At 37.5% G+C, this 18,122-nt stretch overlaps 1 protein-coding gene across 3 annotated transcripts in view; it reads right to left on the reverse strand.

Annotated features, from left to right (window-relative positions):
- LOC149171933 (3-hydroxyisobutyryl-CoA hydrolase-like protein 5) overlaps positions 1–17,066 on the reverse strand; it is a 69,165-nt gene extending 52,099 nt beyond the window's left edge. Inside the window, exons 1-3 of one of the 3 annotated variants that reach the window (XM_089424155.1) lie at positions 16,798–17,066; positions 16,556–16,642; positions 16,350–16,440 (exon numbers count right to left, since the gene is read on the reverse strand). In XM_089424155.1, coding sequence (XP_089280281.1) covers positions 16,350–16,391 — 42 coding nt within the window. In that variant the 5' untranslated portion in view covers positions 16,392–16,440; positions 16,556–16,642; positions 16,798–17,066. The remainder of the gene's footprint in view (positions 1–16,349; positions 16,441–16,555; positions 16,643–16,797) is intronic. The other 2 variants (XM_089424154.1, XM_089424156.1) reach the window with 2 other exon arrangements.
- Positions 17,067–18,122: the final 1,056 nt, after the last annotated feature.

Below are 18,122 nucleotides of genomic sequence, written 5' to 3' on the forward strand. Positions count from 1 at the left end.
GCCTGTCATTTCAAGCAGAGTTGGGGAATGGAGTCGGGTTGTTTTGCGTTTGGTTTGTGGGTGATTACCAGAGCCTCACACGTGTGGAGGTGATGTGCGTTAAGCTTTTAACCATGGCAATCAGCATGCACCTTTCAGCAAAACTAGTCCTAGAGGAGAGAGCTATGCGCAGGGTTGGATTAGCCTGGACAGTGCCAGGGCTAAGGCAGAATCTCAATGGTGGGATACCTATCTAGATGGGGTCATGGATTTCATAGCCAGTATTTTGATAGCAAGGCCAAAACCATTAGAGAAATTTTGAGGTCTAAAATGGGCCTTCTAAGTAATATTATAAAATAATAGTGGAAATAATAAAAAACGATTAGATTACATCATCAAATTTTAGAGGGAAAAAAAAAATTACCTTTTCAACTCATATTTTCAACTTATCTCCCTACTGTTTTACTCAAATTTTGAGCAAGAGCACTCGTTGGATGCGGAAATTAATTCCTCATCCAAGGAGTACCCATGTGGCATACTTTCGGCGGACCCTCCTACAAGAAAAATGAGAAATACACATGTATTTCTCATTTTTCTTGTAGGAGGGTCCGCCGAAAGTATGCCACATGGGTACTCCTTGGATGAGGAATTAATTTCCTTATCCAACGAGTGCTCCTGCTCGAAATTTGAGTAAACCCATAGAGAGATAAGTTGAAAATACAAGTTGAAAAGTAGATTTTTTTTATTTTTTAATATTTTCACATTTTTACTCCAAAAATGGTTAATCATCCCCCATGGTTGACATCGTCATCTTTAATCCTATTGGTTCTTATAAAGTTGATTTTGGTTGTACATTTTTGTTTTGAGACCCATTTTTTACCTCAAAATTTCTCTAATGTCCATCTTACCGGTGATGTTGTTTCAATCCTTATCCTTGCGCACAAGCTTCGTCTCAAAACTAGTAATGAATTCTTACTCTCTACAATCTGTTATCCACTGTGGTACAGGCGTCTGTGCAAATTGGTCTTTTCAGGGCTAGCTCAATGATGAATTCTTTTAGCCTCCTTGCATTCTTCTTCCATCATCGGGCTTTCGCCTCCCGTCACTCTTCCCTCTGCCATAACGGGTTCTGATTGTCAATCCTAGCCTCCTGCTGTTGTGGCTTGCTTGGGACTTCCCATCGTTTATATTGTGCCTCCTCTCCTCATCATTGTCAAGCTTTTTCTAATTCAAGTCCTGATTTTAACGTTTGCTAGCTATAAGTTTCCTTATTGCTTTTGGTGGTCATCTTCTTAGTTTGGTTGCATTCTTATCCCCCTTCCCCTATGTAGCACTTTTTTCATCTCCTATTCAAAGGTGACTACGACAATGGTTTTACTAGCTTAGCCCTTGTCAGATGTGGCTCCTTCCTTGTCCTCTCATATTTCTCTGTCTGCCATGGTTGTTGCCTATATTTTTCTATTTCTCTATCTTATTCCCCATGCCTCATCTGAGGGTGCAAGTTCGAAGGGGTGCCACATGCTACCAAGAGTGGGCCCATAGGGGCAACACCTGCATGCACCACCGACTGGAGGAATTTGCACTGCGTTATCATAAACTCATGCCAAGTCATATCCAAGATGAACTCACACGTGCATAAGGAGAAGCTTTTATGCAGAGACATCCCCTCTCTAACATGGAGGTCCTCATCAAATGGTTGCCTAGGTTTTGGACACAAACCATACGAGAGGTCGCTTCAACCAATACATGCAAAGAATGGATCTTTATTGGCAGATGAAATCCCTTTTGGGTTGCACTCTCATGGACTGACATGAGCACCAAACTAATATTCTCCACTCCCTGGAGTACCTACATTGTCATTTGAGAAACTTGGATCAAATAATGGAAAGAATTGAACCACATCTTGGCATTCCCCACATGGCTAGGAAAACCTCTAAGGGCTCTAAGAAGCCCATCCAAGTTACAGGTTCTAATTTAGACCACTCTACCTACTTATTCATCATATCTATGTGTTTTGTTCCCTATGTTATAGACTATATACTACAAAGATGTTTTGGACAGTGTATCTGTTTTGCTATGTTTATTTTTGGATCACCTAGTACTCAAATGACCTTCTCCTCCTTTCAAGTCCCCTAGCAAGAAACTGACCTGAATATTTTCAATTTCTCTTGTATACTCCTATATCTAAAGGCAATAAATTTTCCACTTTTATATATATAATTGTATTTATTATGATATTAATATATCTTAAGATTTTAATGAATAACTGAAAAAATACATACTTTGTTTTAGCTAACAACTAATAAGATTAGACATAACAATTTTAATATCAAAATTTATGAGCATTGTTTTTTTAGCTAATAAATCTTTATAAAATATATAGTCAACAATTTTTATATTTTCACATGTATGATTTGTACACCAAAATTTCTTCTGAACTTACTCCATAAACTACATGTTTTGGATTAATAAAATTAATAACTTAATCATCATCATCATCATCATTATTGCATTGAGAGGCGCTCTACAACCCAGTGTAAGGGAGATGTGTGTAATGTAAGTAAGAAATGTAATGTAAGTTTGTCAACATTTTTTAATTGTTGGGATATATATATATAAAAGGTAAATGTATATAATGTAATGTAAGTATGTCAATATTTTTTAAATGTCAGGATATATATATATATATGGGATATGTGTAGATGTAATGTAAGTAAGTAATATAAGTAAGATGTAAAATGTAAAATGTAAGGGGGAGATAGTGAAAGTAGGTAAGTAAAATGTAAAATGTTATGTAATGTAAAATGTGGGAGGGAGATAGTGACAGAGTTGGAGGGTGGAGAGAGAGAGGGAGGCGAGAGACGACTTTAGATAGAGAAGGATAGAGGAAGGGAGAGAGAGAGAGGGAGCGTCAAGGGAGAGATGGAGAGAGAGTGAGGGTGAGAGAAGAGCTAGAGGGAAGAGAAAGAGAAGTAGCGAGAGGGAAAGAAGGGGAAGGGAGATAGAGAGAAGGGCAAGAGAGGGGGAGAGGACGAGGGAGGGAGAGAGAGAGAGATAGATATGGAGAGAGAGTGTGTATGTTTGGGGGGGGTGAGATAGAGAGACAAAGAAGGAGAGATGGAGGGAGATAGAGTTATGCATGGAGGGGAGAGAGAGGGGAAAAGAGAGAGACAGAGAGAGGGAGGGAAGGAGAGATAGATAGTAGATAGATATGGAGAGAAAGAGTCTATGTTTGGGGGGAGAGATGGAGAGACAAAAAAGGAGAGATATAGATATAGATGGTGAGAGAGAGAGGGGGGGGAGATACAATGTTATTCATTGAAATAGATGCAATGATTTCTGTGTAAATGTTGATTCCTAATCCTATTTGATTGCTTGCATTGGATGTATTTATTTTAGTGTCGATGTTGATTTATGATCCTATTTGATTGATTGAACTAGATGCATTGATTTTAGTGTGTTGGAAATACTGAGAGGGGGGTGAATCAGTGTTTCTTTTCAATTGTTATTTTTACCAGTTAGATTCTTCACAATTTAATCAGAGAAATGTATAATAATGATTTTGTTAAGTATAGAAAAGATTGAATACAATAAATGATGAATGTTTGCCAAGCGCCAACTTGGACTTGATGAGGCTTCGACCCTATCTTATCCAAGGCTCCAACCTTGCGTTTAGGAGCACCAACTCCAAGAACACCAATCCTGTTGTCTTGTCTTCTTTTAATTAAAGAATGCAAAATGTACTTACTTGACTGCCATCAATGAGATCACCTTACGGTGTTGTCAATTTCAATCTTCAATGTCAACTTCATTTGTCCACTTGCTTTACTTCACTTAATCCATCACTACTTGTGCTACTGCTTGTTGCTTACTGAGGTGGAGGAGTTTGTTGCACCCACGGTTGAAGATACACTGCTACCTGGTTCACAAAGGATGTAATAGACAACACTTGTCTGAGAACACCCCACAGTCCGAAGTGTCACTGTAATGAGATACTGTTACAGGTCCGAAGTTCTCTGCATAGTCACAGGTCTGAAAAAAGAATTATGTTACTGCCTGCGGTGAGAGTTATTGTGGTTTAGTCCGAGCTTTTACAGAAGGTCTGAGCCATAAAAAAACTGCACCTTGATCCGAGTTATGTGTTGCTGAGTGTGGCTGCCTGTACGAGCTGCTTCAGATATCAAGTAAACTCGTCTTTTTCTAACCCAATCACAAATTTTCCTTAACTTCTAAGTCTCCTGTCCTTTATTCCTCCAAGTTCACGAGTTGTGAACTGTAGTTATCTTTCACTGTATTTTTCACCGAATTCTTGATGAGAAAAGTGATGTTCGAGCACCCATATATATAGTGATTTTGGTGCCAATGCGAAAAGACATGACTCCTATAGGCAGGCCGACATGAGAGACTAAGTACAGGTCAGCTCCATAAATAAATAATTATATTTTGTCTTTAAAAATCGATTTCTCTCTAACCACCAGGAGTTTGGAGGCGTGTGAGGGCTTGTTGGAAAGGGGAAACAATCCTCTTTCAGATGGTCTATAGTTCATTTTGAGAGGATGCCTTCAAGGTGTCCAGATTTAATTGTTTTGTTGACTGTGCATGAATTTTTGTGCAGACAGTCCTCATCATGACTCCAAGTTTTCCATGTGATCCTTGGTGACTTCCAGCCATGACATCATATGTCATCAAATCAATGTCCATCAAGAGAGTTATATTTCATCAATGACAATTATTGACCAACAGTCTCCCCCTTTGTCATTGATGGAAATATCTGGACATCCTCTCCCCCTTTGACATCAATGGCAAATGGGGTGGCCAAGTACTCCCCCTATCAAACTGATTTCTTTGTCATGCTGCTCCCCCTGACATGCTGCCCTACTCTTGTGAAGATGATTATTTAATGTGATGCAAGAGCAATAACCCCCATCTTTTGGCGAAGGTGTTCAAATGCTTCTCGTGGAAGAGGCTTTGTGAAGATATCTACAATTTGTTCTTTTGTATTGATGTACTCCAACTTGATGTTTTGTTCAGCGACCTGTTCACGGAGAAAGTGATATTTGATTGGAATATGTTTGGTCTTTGAGTGCATGACTAGATTCTTTGAGAGACTGATGGCACTAGTGTTGTCACAATATATGGTGATTGGTTGTTTAGTTTCTATGTTGACATCCTTCAAAGCTTCCTTCATCCATAGTATCTGTGTACAACAATCTACAGCAGCTATATATTCGGCTTCAGTTGTGGAAAGAGATATAGATGATTGCTTTTTGCTAAGCCAAGATACTAGACAATCTCCCATGAAGAAAGCATTTTCACTGATACTTTTTCGATCATCTACGCTTCTAGCCCAATTAGCATCGGTGTAAGTTGTCACTGTAAGAGTTGTGCTTTTGGGTAACCAAAGACCAAAGTCATGAGTTCCTTTCAAGTATCTGAGAATTCTTTTCACAGCCAACAAATGGGATTGTTTAGGCGCTGATTGAAATCTTCCCACCATTCCTACTGCTTACATAATGTCGGGTCTTGTAGCAGTTAAGTATAGGAGAGCTCCAATTATTGACCTATAAAGAGTTGCATCTATCGAGGGGGATTCATCATCTTTGCTTAATTTGCAATCTGTGGTCATCAGTGTGCTCATAGGTGCACAGTCCTCCATCCCATATCTTTTAAGCATGTCTTTAAGATATTTTGCTTGGGATATGAACATCCCTGTTGTAGTTTGAGATACTTGTAGTCCAAGGAAGTAAAATAACTCACCAATCATCGAAATTTCGAACTCTTTTGACATATTTTGAGCAAACTCATGGCTCTTCTCATCATCACTCCTAGCAAAAGTCAGATCATCAACATAGACAAGAGTGACTAATAATTTATCCTCGTCCATCTTCATGTAGAGATTACTTCCCGCCACCCCCTTTTTGAAGCCTTGTTGTTGTAGATAGTGATCCAATCTTGTGTACCAAGCTCTAGGAACTTGTTTCAACCCATATAATGCCTTTTTCAGCTTACATACAAAGTCTTTTCCTTCTGCTAGATCAAACCCTTCTGGTTGCTCCATGTAGACTTCTTCCTTGAGTTCCCCATTAAAAAATGTCAATTTTATGTCCAATTGATAGACTTTGAATCCTTTTGAGCAAGCAAATGCCAAGAACATCCTTATAGCTTCCATACGAGCTACCAGTGCAAAGGTTTCTTCAAAGTCAATTCCTTCAATTTGTGAATAACCTTTACAAACAAGCCTTGCCTTATTTTTGATGATTTGTCCATCTTCATTCATTTTGTTTTTGAACACCCACTTGGTTCCAATTATACTTTTATCCTTTGGACGAGGTACCAGCTCCCATGTCTCATTCTTCTCGATTTGAGACATTTCTTCTTCCATGGCTTCCACCCAATGAGGATCCTTACTTGCTTGAGTAAAAATTTCTGGTTCTATCATAGATAGGAGAGCAACATCATCTTTCCTTGGTGTACTTGTCATCCTTCTTCGGGTTTGTATTCCCTCATCTACATTGCCAATAATCTGCTCTTTCAGATGATGTTTTTGGAGGAATTTCACTTTTGAAGGAGTTTGAGATGGTTCTTTTTGATTTTCTTGATCTTTTTCCTCTTTTGCTGACTCTTCTTCTTCGAATTCTTCAAGGATAGGATCTTCTTCATGGACTTCACTTTCTTTTTCTAGAAGGGCTTCATCAATTTTTACATCAATGCTTTCTACTACTTTTCGTAGTCGATTATTGTAGCATTTGTAAGCTTTGCTTCTTGTAGAATATCCAAGAAGTATTCCTTCATCGACCCGAGAATCAAATTTTCCTAGTGAGTCATCATTGATCTTCATAAAACATTTGCTTCCAAAGATTCTAAAGTACTTTATCGAAGCAGGTCTCCCTTTCCATAGTTCGTATGGTGTCTTGTTGTTATTTGGTCTTAGTTGAGTTCGATTCAAGGTATAAACTGTTGTCCCGACTGCTTCTTTCCAAAACTTGGGCTACAAATCAGCTGCTAGTAGAATTGTTCTTGCCATCTCTTGTACAATTCGGTTTCTTCTTTCTACTACTCCATTTTGTTTGGGAGTTCTAGCAACAGAGAGCTCTCTCTTGATTCCATGTACTTTACAAAATTCATCAAATTCTTTTGAAGTAAATTCTCCTCCTCTATCTGTTCTAAGGCATTTAATTTTTGATTCTTTCTCATTTTCTACTAAAGCTTTAAGATTTTTGAAACATTCAAAAGCTTCGGATTTGAATTTTATAAAGTATACCCACATCATTCTAGTATAGTCATCAACAAATAAAGCAAAATACCTTTCGCCTTGTAGAGTTGCAGTTCTGGTTGGTCCACATAAATCTGCATGTATGATCTCCAAAGGTTTTGATGTAGAGAACTCCTTAGTCTTGAAATTGGTTCTTGTTTGTTTTCCATGTTGACATGGTCCACAGACAACTTGATCCGGCTTGATAATTTTTGGAATGTCCCTTACTGCATTTGTTTTGTTGATATTGATCAAGTTATCAAAGCTTATATGTCCCAATCGTTTGTGCCATAGCCAACTTTCATCTACTCGACTTACATAACATTTATCTTCTTGAATTTTGTTCAAAATGTATACATTATCTGGTGTTCTTATTCCTTTAGCTATAAGTTCACCTGAGGAGGAGCTCCTTATCTCACAATCTTTCGTACTAAAGATAACCTTGTGTCCTTGATCACAAAGTTGGCTCACACTCAAGAGATTGGGTTTGAGTCCTTCCACCAATAATGCATTTTGGGCTTTTCCTTTACCATTGATGAGAGCAATATTTCCTTTTCCAGCTATCTTGGCCGATCCACTTCCAAAAGACACATTTCCATCTTTCTTGATTAAGGAGGTAAATTTCTTTCGGTCACCTGACATGTGTCTTGAACATCCACTGTCTACGAACCATTGATTTTCATCACTATGAGCACATAGGGCTAGCCCACATTTATCGATAGTGGGTTCATCCTTTTGTAGATCTTCCTTTTTGAATGGACAATTTTGTTCATCATGACCATAATCATTACATAATGAGCAACTTGGATCATACTTAGCCAAAGGATCAAAAGAGTTGTAAGTCTTGATTTGTCCTTGTTCTTTGAGGCCAAGTGGCTTGCTTTGTTGATTCTTATTTCTTGAAGCATTATCTTTACGAGCCTTGCAATGCTTGGCTTGATGACCAAAGTTTTTACAATAAAAACAATAACCAAGAAAGATTGTTTGGTACCTGTTAGAATAGCCTTGACTTGAGGTAGAATTCTTCCTTGGAGTTGTCCTTCCTTCATTCCTTGGATTGATAAAGGTGAACTTTTGTTCTTGGTGAGATGACTTCTCTTCTTTTGGATGACTAGAAAGAATGTCAGCATAGCTTCTTTGGATTTCCTTATTCACATTCTCCTTTGTACTTGATGATTCTCCTTTGAAGCCAATCCCAGATTTGTCATATTGAGGTCTTTGAGCATTAAGGATGTTATCAAGTGTTTGAGAGCTTTGCCAACTCCTTTTAACTTGATCCAATTCTTTTCTTAGTGAAACAATTTCAGTTTCATGTTTTTCGCAAATCTCTTCTTTCTCTTTTAGTTTATTGTTCAAGAAATCTTCCCTCCTTTTTGCTTCCTCCTTTTCTACTTTGAGAGAAATAATCTTCTTTTGTAATTTCTCATTTTCTTCAATGGCACTCATTAGTAACTCATCCATATTTCCTTCGCCTTCTTGTTCGGAGTCATCATCATTTGTAAATTCCATGAATAATACTTCTTTGCTTCCAGCATAGTCATTTTCCTCATCTGACTCATCATCATTTATTTTGTGAAAAGTGATATTTTTAGTTGATTTCTTCTTGGTGATCACGAATTCATCTTCATCATAATCATCTTGTTTGGAGAAGAAATTCTTCTTGTTAAAACTTTTCTTTTTGAACACCCCCATTTTATATTCCTCCTCATTATCACTATCATATTTATGAGGACATTTTGCAGCATAGTGACCTATCCTTCCACATTTAAAACAAATGAGAGGATACTTACCTTTTAGCTTGGATCCTTTTCTTAGCTTTCGTACAAACTGTGCAAGTTCAGATTCAGTATCGGAGTCATCACTGCTGGTATTCCAATTCTTCCCCTTCTTTTTTGATTTTGAAGCTTTGAATGTTGCTTCCTTGGAATTTGGGATCCCTTTTCTCATTTCATAAGCAATGAGAATTCCATGAAGTTCATCCATTTTTAAAGTATCCAAATCCTTCATTTCTTCTATGGCACTTACCTTGGAGTCAAATCTATCTGGGAGAGATCTCAAGACCTTTTGAACAATTGTGTTTTCTTCAATATTTTCTTCTAAGCCTTTAAGTGAGTTGACAACTTCAGCTACTCGGAGAAAGAATGATGCAATATCTTCTTCATCATCCATTTTAAGACTCTCAAATTGCCTTCTATGAGTTTGGAGCTTTGCCTTCTTAACTTTGGAGTCCCCGTCATATAAAGCAATGAGCTTGTCCCACATTTGTTTTGCAGAATCACAACCCATGACTTTTGTGAATTCAGAGTCAGTGATTCCACTAGTTATGGAATTTAATGCTTTGGCATTTGCAATGTAAGTTTTCCTTCCATCTTTATCAGTCGGAAGAGTGGGAGAAGCTTTATATTCATTCAAAACAAATTGCCATACTTCAAGTCCAAGGGACATTAAATAGTAGGACATCCTTTTCTTCCAAAAACCAAAATTTGTACCATCAAACAGGGGAATCTTTCCTGTCATTTCCTATTTCTTCATTGTGAACTGTGAATCCTTCTTCCAACTGTTAGGCTGATAATGAAGAAGCTGGCTCTGATACCAATTGTTGGAAATACTGAGAGGGGGGTGAATCAGTATTTGTTTTCAATTGTTATTTTTACCAGTTAGATTCTTCACAATTTAATCAAAAAAATGTATAATAATGATTTTGTTAAGTATAGAAAAGATTGAATACAATAAATGATGAATGTTTGCCAAGCACCAACTTGGACTTGATGAGGCTCCGACCTCTAGGGCTTCGACCCTATCTTATCCAAGGCTCCAACCTTGCGTTTAGGAGCACCAACTCCAAGAACACCAATCCTGTTGTCTTGTCTTCTTTTAATTGAAGAATGCAAAATGTACTTACTTGACTGCCATCAATGAGATCACCTTACGGTGTTGTCAATTTCAATCTTCAATGTCAAATTCATTTGTCCACTTGCTTTACTTCACTTAATCCATCACTACTTGTGCTACTGCTTGTTGCTTACTGAGGTGGAGGAGTTTGTTGCACCCACGGTTGAAGATACACTGCTACCCGGTTCACAAAAGATGTAATAGACAGCACTTGTCTGAGAACACCCCACAGTCTGAAGTGTCATTGTAATGAGATATTGTTACAGGTCCGAAGTTCTCTGCATAGTCACAGGTCTGAAAAAAGAATTATGTTGCTGCCTGCGGTGAGAGTTATTGTGGTTTAGTCCGAGCTTTTACAGAAGGTCTGAGCCATAAAAAAACTGCACCTTGATCCGAGTTATGTGTCCCTGAGTGTGGCTACCTGTACGAGCTGCTTCAGATATCAAGTAAACTTGTCTTTTTCTAACCCAATCACAAATTTTCCCTAACTTCTAAGTCGCGTGTCCTTTCTTCCTCCAAGTTCACGAGTTGTGAATTGTAGTTATCTTTCACTATATTTTTCACCGAATTCTTGATGAGAAAAATGATGTCTGAGCACCCATATATATAGTGATTTCGGTGCCAATGTGAAAAGACATGTCTCCTATAGGCAGGTCAACATGAGAGACTAAGTACAGGTCGGCTCCATAAATAAATAATTCTATTTTGTCTTTAAAAATTGATTTCTCTCTAACTACCAGAAGTTTGTAGGTGTGTAAGGGCTTGTTGGAAAATGGAAACAAACCTCTTTCAAATGATCTATAGTTCATTTTGAGAGGATGCCTTCAAGGTGTCCAGATTTAATTGTTTTGTTGACTGTGCATGAATTTTTGTGCAGACAGTCCTCATCATAGTATGTCATGTCAACATGACTCCAAGTTTTCCATGTGATCCTTGGTGACTTCTAGCCATGACACCATATGTCATCAAATCGATGTCCATCAAAAGAGTTCATCAAATCAATGTCCATCAAGAGAGTTATATTTCATCAATGACAATTATTGACCAACGTAGTGTAGATGTTGATTTCTAATTCTATTTGAATGTTTGCACTAGATGCATTTATTTGTGTAGATGTTGATTTCTAATTTGATGTAACTAGATGTATGATGTACATTAATTTTAAAATAATTAGAATCTAGATTGGTAGTGTGCATTGATTTTTGTGTAAGTACAAAAAAAATTATTGATGACATGCATTCAGGGAAAAGAGAGAGAGAGAGGGAGGGAGAGAAGGGGAGAGGAAGATGGAGGGAGGGAGAGAGTGAGTGTGTGTTTGGGAGGTTAAGATAGAGAGACAAAGGAGAGATGGGGGGAGATAGGAATATAGATGGAGGGAGAGAGGGAAGAAGAGATAGACAAAGAAAGGGAGGGAGGGAGAGATGGATAGATATGGAGAGAGAGAGAGAGAGAGTGTTTGGGGGGTGAGATAGAGAGACAAAGAAGGAGAGATGGAGGGAGATATAGCTATAGATGTGAGAGAGAGAGAGAGAAGCGGGGAGAGAGGGGGAGATACAATGTTATTCGCTGAAATAGATGCATTGATTTCAATGTAGATGTTGATTCCTGATCCTATTGATTGATTAGACTAGCTGCATTGATTTTAGTGTAGTTTTTTATTTCTAATCTTATTTGATTGCTTGCACTAGAGGCATTACTTTCAGTGTAGATGTTGATTTCTAATCCCATTTGATTGCTTGCACTAGATGCATTAATTTTAATGTACATGATTCCCAACCCTATTTGATTGCTTGCGCTAGATGCATTGATTTTAGTGTGGATGTTTATTTCTAATTCTATTTGAATGCCTGCACTAGATGCATTGATTTCAGTGTAAGTACAAAAAAAATATTTATTGATGACGTGCATGGATTTTTGTGTTACAATAATTCAACCATAAATAAAATACTTGAGTTTTCATCTTAAATAAAATGTTTACTTATTTGAAATATTTTCTTCTTGAAACTATAAACTATTTGTAATTGACTACATTCTTATTATTCTCATTTTCCATCATTCAATAGTATTAGTCACTTTGCATTCAAATGAGGTAATATTAATACTATAAGTTTAATGGGTTGGATTTATTAGTAAAATAGTAGAAGTTTTTCACCGTAGGTTAAGGTTGAATTTTAGGGAGGCCAAGGCCACTTATCATAGAATCTATCGGTAGCCTTGAGTTAATGACCAAACATGTGGTTGTACCCAAAGGGATTATATTAATAGTCTTGTAACCCATGCACACATAAGTGGATGAAAGTTAGCCCACATGTCCTTCTTTACATTAAGCCAAGAGGGGTTAGATCCAATGGTGCAACCGATACACATAATAAGTGGATCAAAGCCAGCCCCCATGTAATTCCTTATATTAAGCCCAAAGGAATTGGGTCCAATGGTGAAAAGTGATGAGCTTCTCACCATTTGACAAGGTTCAACTCTGGAGAGTGGCTTACCCTAGAAGCCATGGAAACACCTTACACCTTAAGGTAGTGAATGTATTTTTGCACCCAAAGAAATTATGTTAATGACATGGTTATATATGCACACATGTGTGGATCAAAACTAACCCAGTTTTCTTTTTTTCGTAAGTCAAGGTTCAACTCTCGAGAGTCGCTTACCCTAGAAGCCATGGAGACACCTTACACCTTAAAGTAGTGGTTGAATGTATCTTTTCACCCAAGAAATTATGTTAATAGCATGGTGATCTATGCACACATTTGTGGATCAAAATCAACCTACTTTTCTTTTTTTTCATAAGTCAAGTCTTGCTAGTAAGACTAGATTTCAACTATGTTAAAGGGATAGGTGACATTGGAGTTTACCCAAACATGTTAAAGACAGCACAAGCATGTTAAAGACAACTCTCAGTGTGGCTTCTTACCTAATAAAAAAACATAATAATATTTTGAAGATATTTTTTTGTGTTGTTATGTTACTATTAACCATTGTTCATGAGTATGCGATTCCATGTGGTTTGTGGAATAAAGGCTCCCCTTCACTCAGTGAAAACTAAAGTTTTATAGGATAAAGATCTCCTTCACATGATAAAGGATAACACTTACCAAAATAAAAGAAAAATTTACATACTCTGGATTTAATCAGGTAAACAATGCAGGTTTAAGTAAAGATCCGAAATATTGCCGATAAACGAACACTCCCATAACGTAAGAAACTAAATCGGATGATGCACCAGTTCAATGCCAAGGGAATATCGAATTTCAGAATCATTGTAAACGGACGAGAAACAGATTTTAGACTTTCATTTTATAAAGGGAACAGAGGAAATACAATGGCGTCATTACTTCGTAATCAAATGACCAATCTTTGGAAGTCTTGTTACAAAGATTTTCTTCAAATAACCAATATCTTGGACTCAGAGACATATCAGAGATTTTGACAGAGACACATATGAGAGATTTAAAAGCATTACAGAGAAAAAAATCCAATGTCTTGGAAAAGATTGAAGCAGTACAAAGAAAGAAAATCCAATCACAAATAATCGATTTCGTAGCAGTAAAGGGCCAAAAGAGAAATTAAAACATGTTGTAGTAATGTCCTTTGTGAGTCTTCCGAAGGACAAAATTGTCTATCCAACTCGCTAGGCTAAAGTTTTGATAAAGGATTAAAACCAAATTTTTCCAATGTTGGAGTAACATTGTGCAAATATTGGGTCGACTGTAGCAAAAGAGCCCAAATTGGGATTGCTTACACCACTCTGCAAATGTGGAAGCCCATGAAGGAAAACCATAAATAGAGAGTTGGAATCACATTATCATCATTGGATTGGATCAATTTGTCGGCTCCCAGAGTTTTAAACCCCTTTTCTCTTTTGACTAGTTTCTGTGGAGGTGAATGTTGAAAAATATAAGGCAGCTAGATTAGGGTGATTTTCTTGATTTGATAACTGCTTGTGATGTATTTTAATTTAATTATATTTCTTCTTTAATTTGATTATTATTATGTTTTCATCATTAAATAGCTACAAACTATGAAAGAACAATGAGACAAGAGGGCACAAGATATAGGCTATCAGCCAGGGTCAAAACCTCTCCTCTTGAGAGGAAAACCCACAAGAACCCTTCTCTTCTTATAGAACTTCAAATGACGAATTCCAAAACCTATGACCCTTCACCAAGACCCCTCCAAGACCAAGTCAAACCACTTCTTTGATCAGCTCTTCTTTCACAAAGTCAATGCTGGTCAAACTTGCTGCAACACTCCAGATTTCGGATTTTCCTCAAAATTTCAGCTAGCTGCTTCAAAACTGAGGTCTTCGGCCTTCACTGCAGAAACCCTAGTTGGCACGTGTGAGACAAAGATGGTGTTTTTCTTCTCTTTTCTCCTTCGCTTGGACAGTGGCTTCTTCTCCAGCAACTCGGCTTGCAAGATAGTTCCTCTTTCACTTGTTCTCGGCCTCCTATTGTGACTGCAATATTTCGGTCTCTGCTGCATTAAATGATACCCAGGCTTCTTTTTTTTCGCACTTGTGAGGAGTTTCAGCCCTAAAAACAGTCCTTAAAAATTCGGATTCTCCTTCCTTGAAGTCTTCTCTTTCTTCGCTGGCTTTAGGTCACTTTTCCTTCCTTTGATCGAACTTCTTGTTCCTTGATTGATTATCCTTTGAATGAGGCTGAGTGCTCCTATTTATAGGCTTCTTTGAGTGCCCTAATAGGCCGACTCATCATCTTTTGAAGGCCAACTTGTTGTAGCAATATGACAAGGTCTTGGAGGGTCTTTCACTCAAATAATTTTTTCTTTACAATATATAATATGCCTAAAAGGGTCTTCCATACATGACAATGACTCAATTGACTTAATGACAAGTGCTAGAAGCACTCAATAGATGCTTGACCTATAAATCAAATAACCTTGAGCATAAAACCCATCTCTCAAGAATAACAATAATAATTTTATTTTTCTCTTTACAATAAATACATAAAATAATCATGATTACATATGTCATTATGAAGACGAAACCTAGTTATATATTTCAACAGTCATCTCACCCTACCTAATCAGCTTTCCCTTGTTCTGGCACAGGTTATTGTACTATTCTGGTATGGTCTGTAGATTGAGTATTTTCTGTTCTGTTCTGGCGAACAGGGAATTATCTATCTGAAGGAGCAGCGAAATCTTTTGTGGGGAAATTCTGACCCAAGTATTGAATTACTTGGAGGGCTATACGAGCCTGTGTTGGGCAGATAAGGGACAATCTTCCTGAAAGAGGACGGGATTTTATGGCTGGATTGATGTTAAAACATTCTGAGACAGAGGCGAGATAATCTCCCTAACTTAATCCGAATCTTGCTGGTCCTGAACGGAGGTCATTCCTCCTGAAGTCGAGTCTTGCTAAGGACAATCTCCCTAACTTAATCCGAATCTTGCTGGTCCTGAACGGAGGTCATTCCTCCTGTAGTCGAGTCTTGCTAAGGACAATCTCCCTAACTTAATCAGAATCTTGCTGGTCCTGAACGGAGGTCATTCCTCCTGTAGTCGAGTCTTGCTCAGGACATTCGACCCCTGTAACGGAGCTCGGATTGGTTCCCTGAGGCAGATCGAAGGCAACCGAGCCCTTCCTGAGGCCACTCGGATGAGTATCTATATTATGTAACAGACCCGAGCCTCTCTGAAGAAACCGGACCCTGTAACAGAGCTTGGTTCATTTGTTAAGGCATATTTAACTGGTTGAACTTGGAACTTATACTGGAACTGCTAATTGGCTGAATTAATATACTGTGTTGGTTGGAATATTGATTACATGTTGTTAAATGAGCAGTGCTACCTGTTGTGAATCGTAATGTTTATTGTTATGCTGTACTATTGAATGAGCTGTTGTTGTACTGAATAAGTAAAAAAATTTCTGTGGGAAACGCTAGTTATCCAAGTAACCCTAGGGCAAAAATTTCCCTAGGATATTACAGTTGGTATGTGCGTGTGACATGTCGAATACAAACAATGGGCAATGTAACTATTACAGTTGGTATCTGTGTGTCTGTGTGTGACATGTCGAATACAATCAATGGACAATGTAAATCTCCCAAACCATGATTCAGGGTTTAAACAGTATCTTCACATGGGCATCCGGGTTTAAACAGTATCTTAAATATGCATGTTTACATGTACAAGCGTCTCTGTGTGCACTCTGCAATGAATAGTATTGAAAGAGCATTAGGTACAAGGAAAAGACCTGCTCCACAGAATGTGGAGATCCTGGTTTGTTGTCTGCCATGAAAGTTGCTATATAAGGCTTTGAACCAGTACGAATTCCAAATCCTTTCCTGCAACGTTTCCATTTAAGTCAAAACAGGCCACACGGAGCCACAAATGTACATGGTATGAATGACTCTTGCATGTAGTGGTGCCTCTAATATTGTGTTGTAACCAGATACTTACCACTGAAAATTTTGTGGTGAGTAGATCCAGAGATGCCGTGCGATAAACTGGTTTCAGTGACTAGATTCCCAAATAAGTTGCAGCCAACTGGTTTGCAAAACGGTGTGAACGGAGCTCATTAAAACTTGGAAATTGATAATGAAGATAGAAAATACATTAAACATCATACGCGCAAACTCTTCTTATAAAATATGAATAACAGGTTGGAACTATGAAAGGGTTTTGCCTATTCATAATCGCACCTCGCACGTCGTCCTGTTTCAGACGAGACACTGAATGCGCCCGCCGCCGAAGACCCGATTGGCGTTTCCGGGCGGGACTGTGCGGAGTGCTGGACTCGACTCTGAATGCGCCGCCGAAGACGAATTCGCCCATTGCCGTTTCCGTGAGGGACTTTCCGGAGTGAAAACCTTTATATAGGATTGGCCATTCATGACATTTTTACAGACACCCCCACTTCCCACATGTGAAGATCTAAGTCGAGTTTCCTTTGGAGGCCAAGTCAAATCTCATTTGTAGACGACTATTTTAATAAAGTTTTAAGTCAAGTAACCATTGTACTTTATACACTCCAATCCGTCTCCTTTGTGGACCAAAATCATTTCGATTTGCCTTGGTCTTCATCAATCAAGTTTCTTTACACGCTAAATTATAATCCCTTAATCATCCTAGTGCTTTCTAGATTTAGAAAGCATCCAAATCATTTGCACAAAATTATTGTGTTGTTGTGTCTATCGAAACTCAACTCTTTCATATGTAAAGAAACAAAACAAAAGGCAATCAATCATATAAAACAACAAAACAAAAGGCAATCAATCACAAAGTTGTCACTTAGAATAAGAAACTTATAAGATGTTTTTATGAAATGCCTACATCCAAAAAGTATCAATTCAAAAAAAAACATATATATATAGCAAAACACAAGTAAATTAATAATAAAAACACAAGTAAATTAATAATAAAAACACATATTTAAATTAGAATGCTTCATTGTTGATGTGAAATTCTATCTAGTTAAATTAAAAATGGTTTCATCATATGAAAACCACAAACTCAAATTAGAAGGCATGTTTAATCATCAAAATATGACATATCCATGTGGCAAGTTTGTTTGAATGCATATGTTGTGATACAATAAATGTAATCATTAGTAATTAATGTAATCATTATGACAATGGTTTGTTGTTTGTGTAGTATGTATTGTTAGAACTTTTCTATGTCTCTCTATAATAATAATGGTTGTTTCTTATAATTGCTTAACCAATGGCAATTATTATTGCTTATTATTATTATGTTTAGTTAATTATTTGCTCATGAAATATATTTTTGTAGAATATTAATTGCTCTATTTATAATCCAACAAGAGCCACTTGGTGGTATGTCACTGCTTTTTTACTTGAAAATTTAATTTCTACTTGTCTTCGATGTGCTCATCAGTTCTAGAATGAGTTTGTTCATCTTAGTTAGGAGTTTGTTGAGGTCTAGTTGGTTGAGAGATTCTCTCCAACTAGTTAGCTTCCTAGATTGGTGTGTGGTTGAGATACTCACTCAACCAAGAGATTGTATG

The sequence above is a fragment of the Pinus tabuliformis genome, chromosome 4_2 (assembly GCF_031772625.1).
Source record: "Pinus tabuliformis cultivar Carrire ecotype Pingquan chromosome 4_2, CPIR1, whole genome shotgun sequence".
NCBI classification, from domain to species: Eukaryota; Viridiplantae; Streptophyta; class Pinopsida; order Pinales; family Pinaceae; genus Pinus; species Pinus tabuliformis.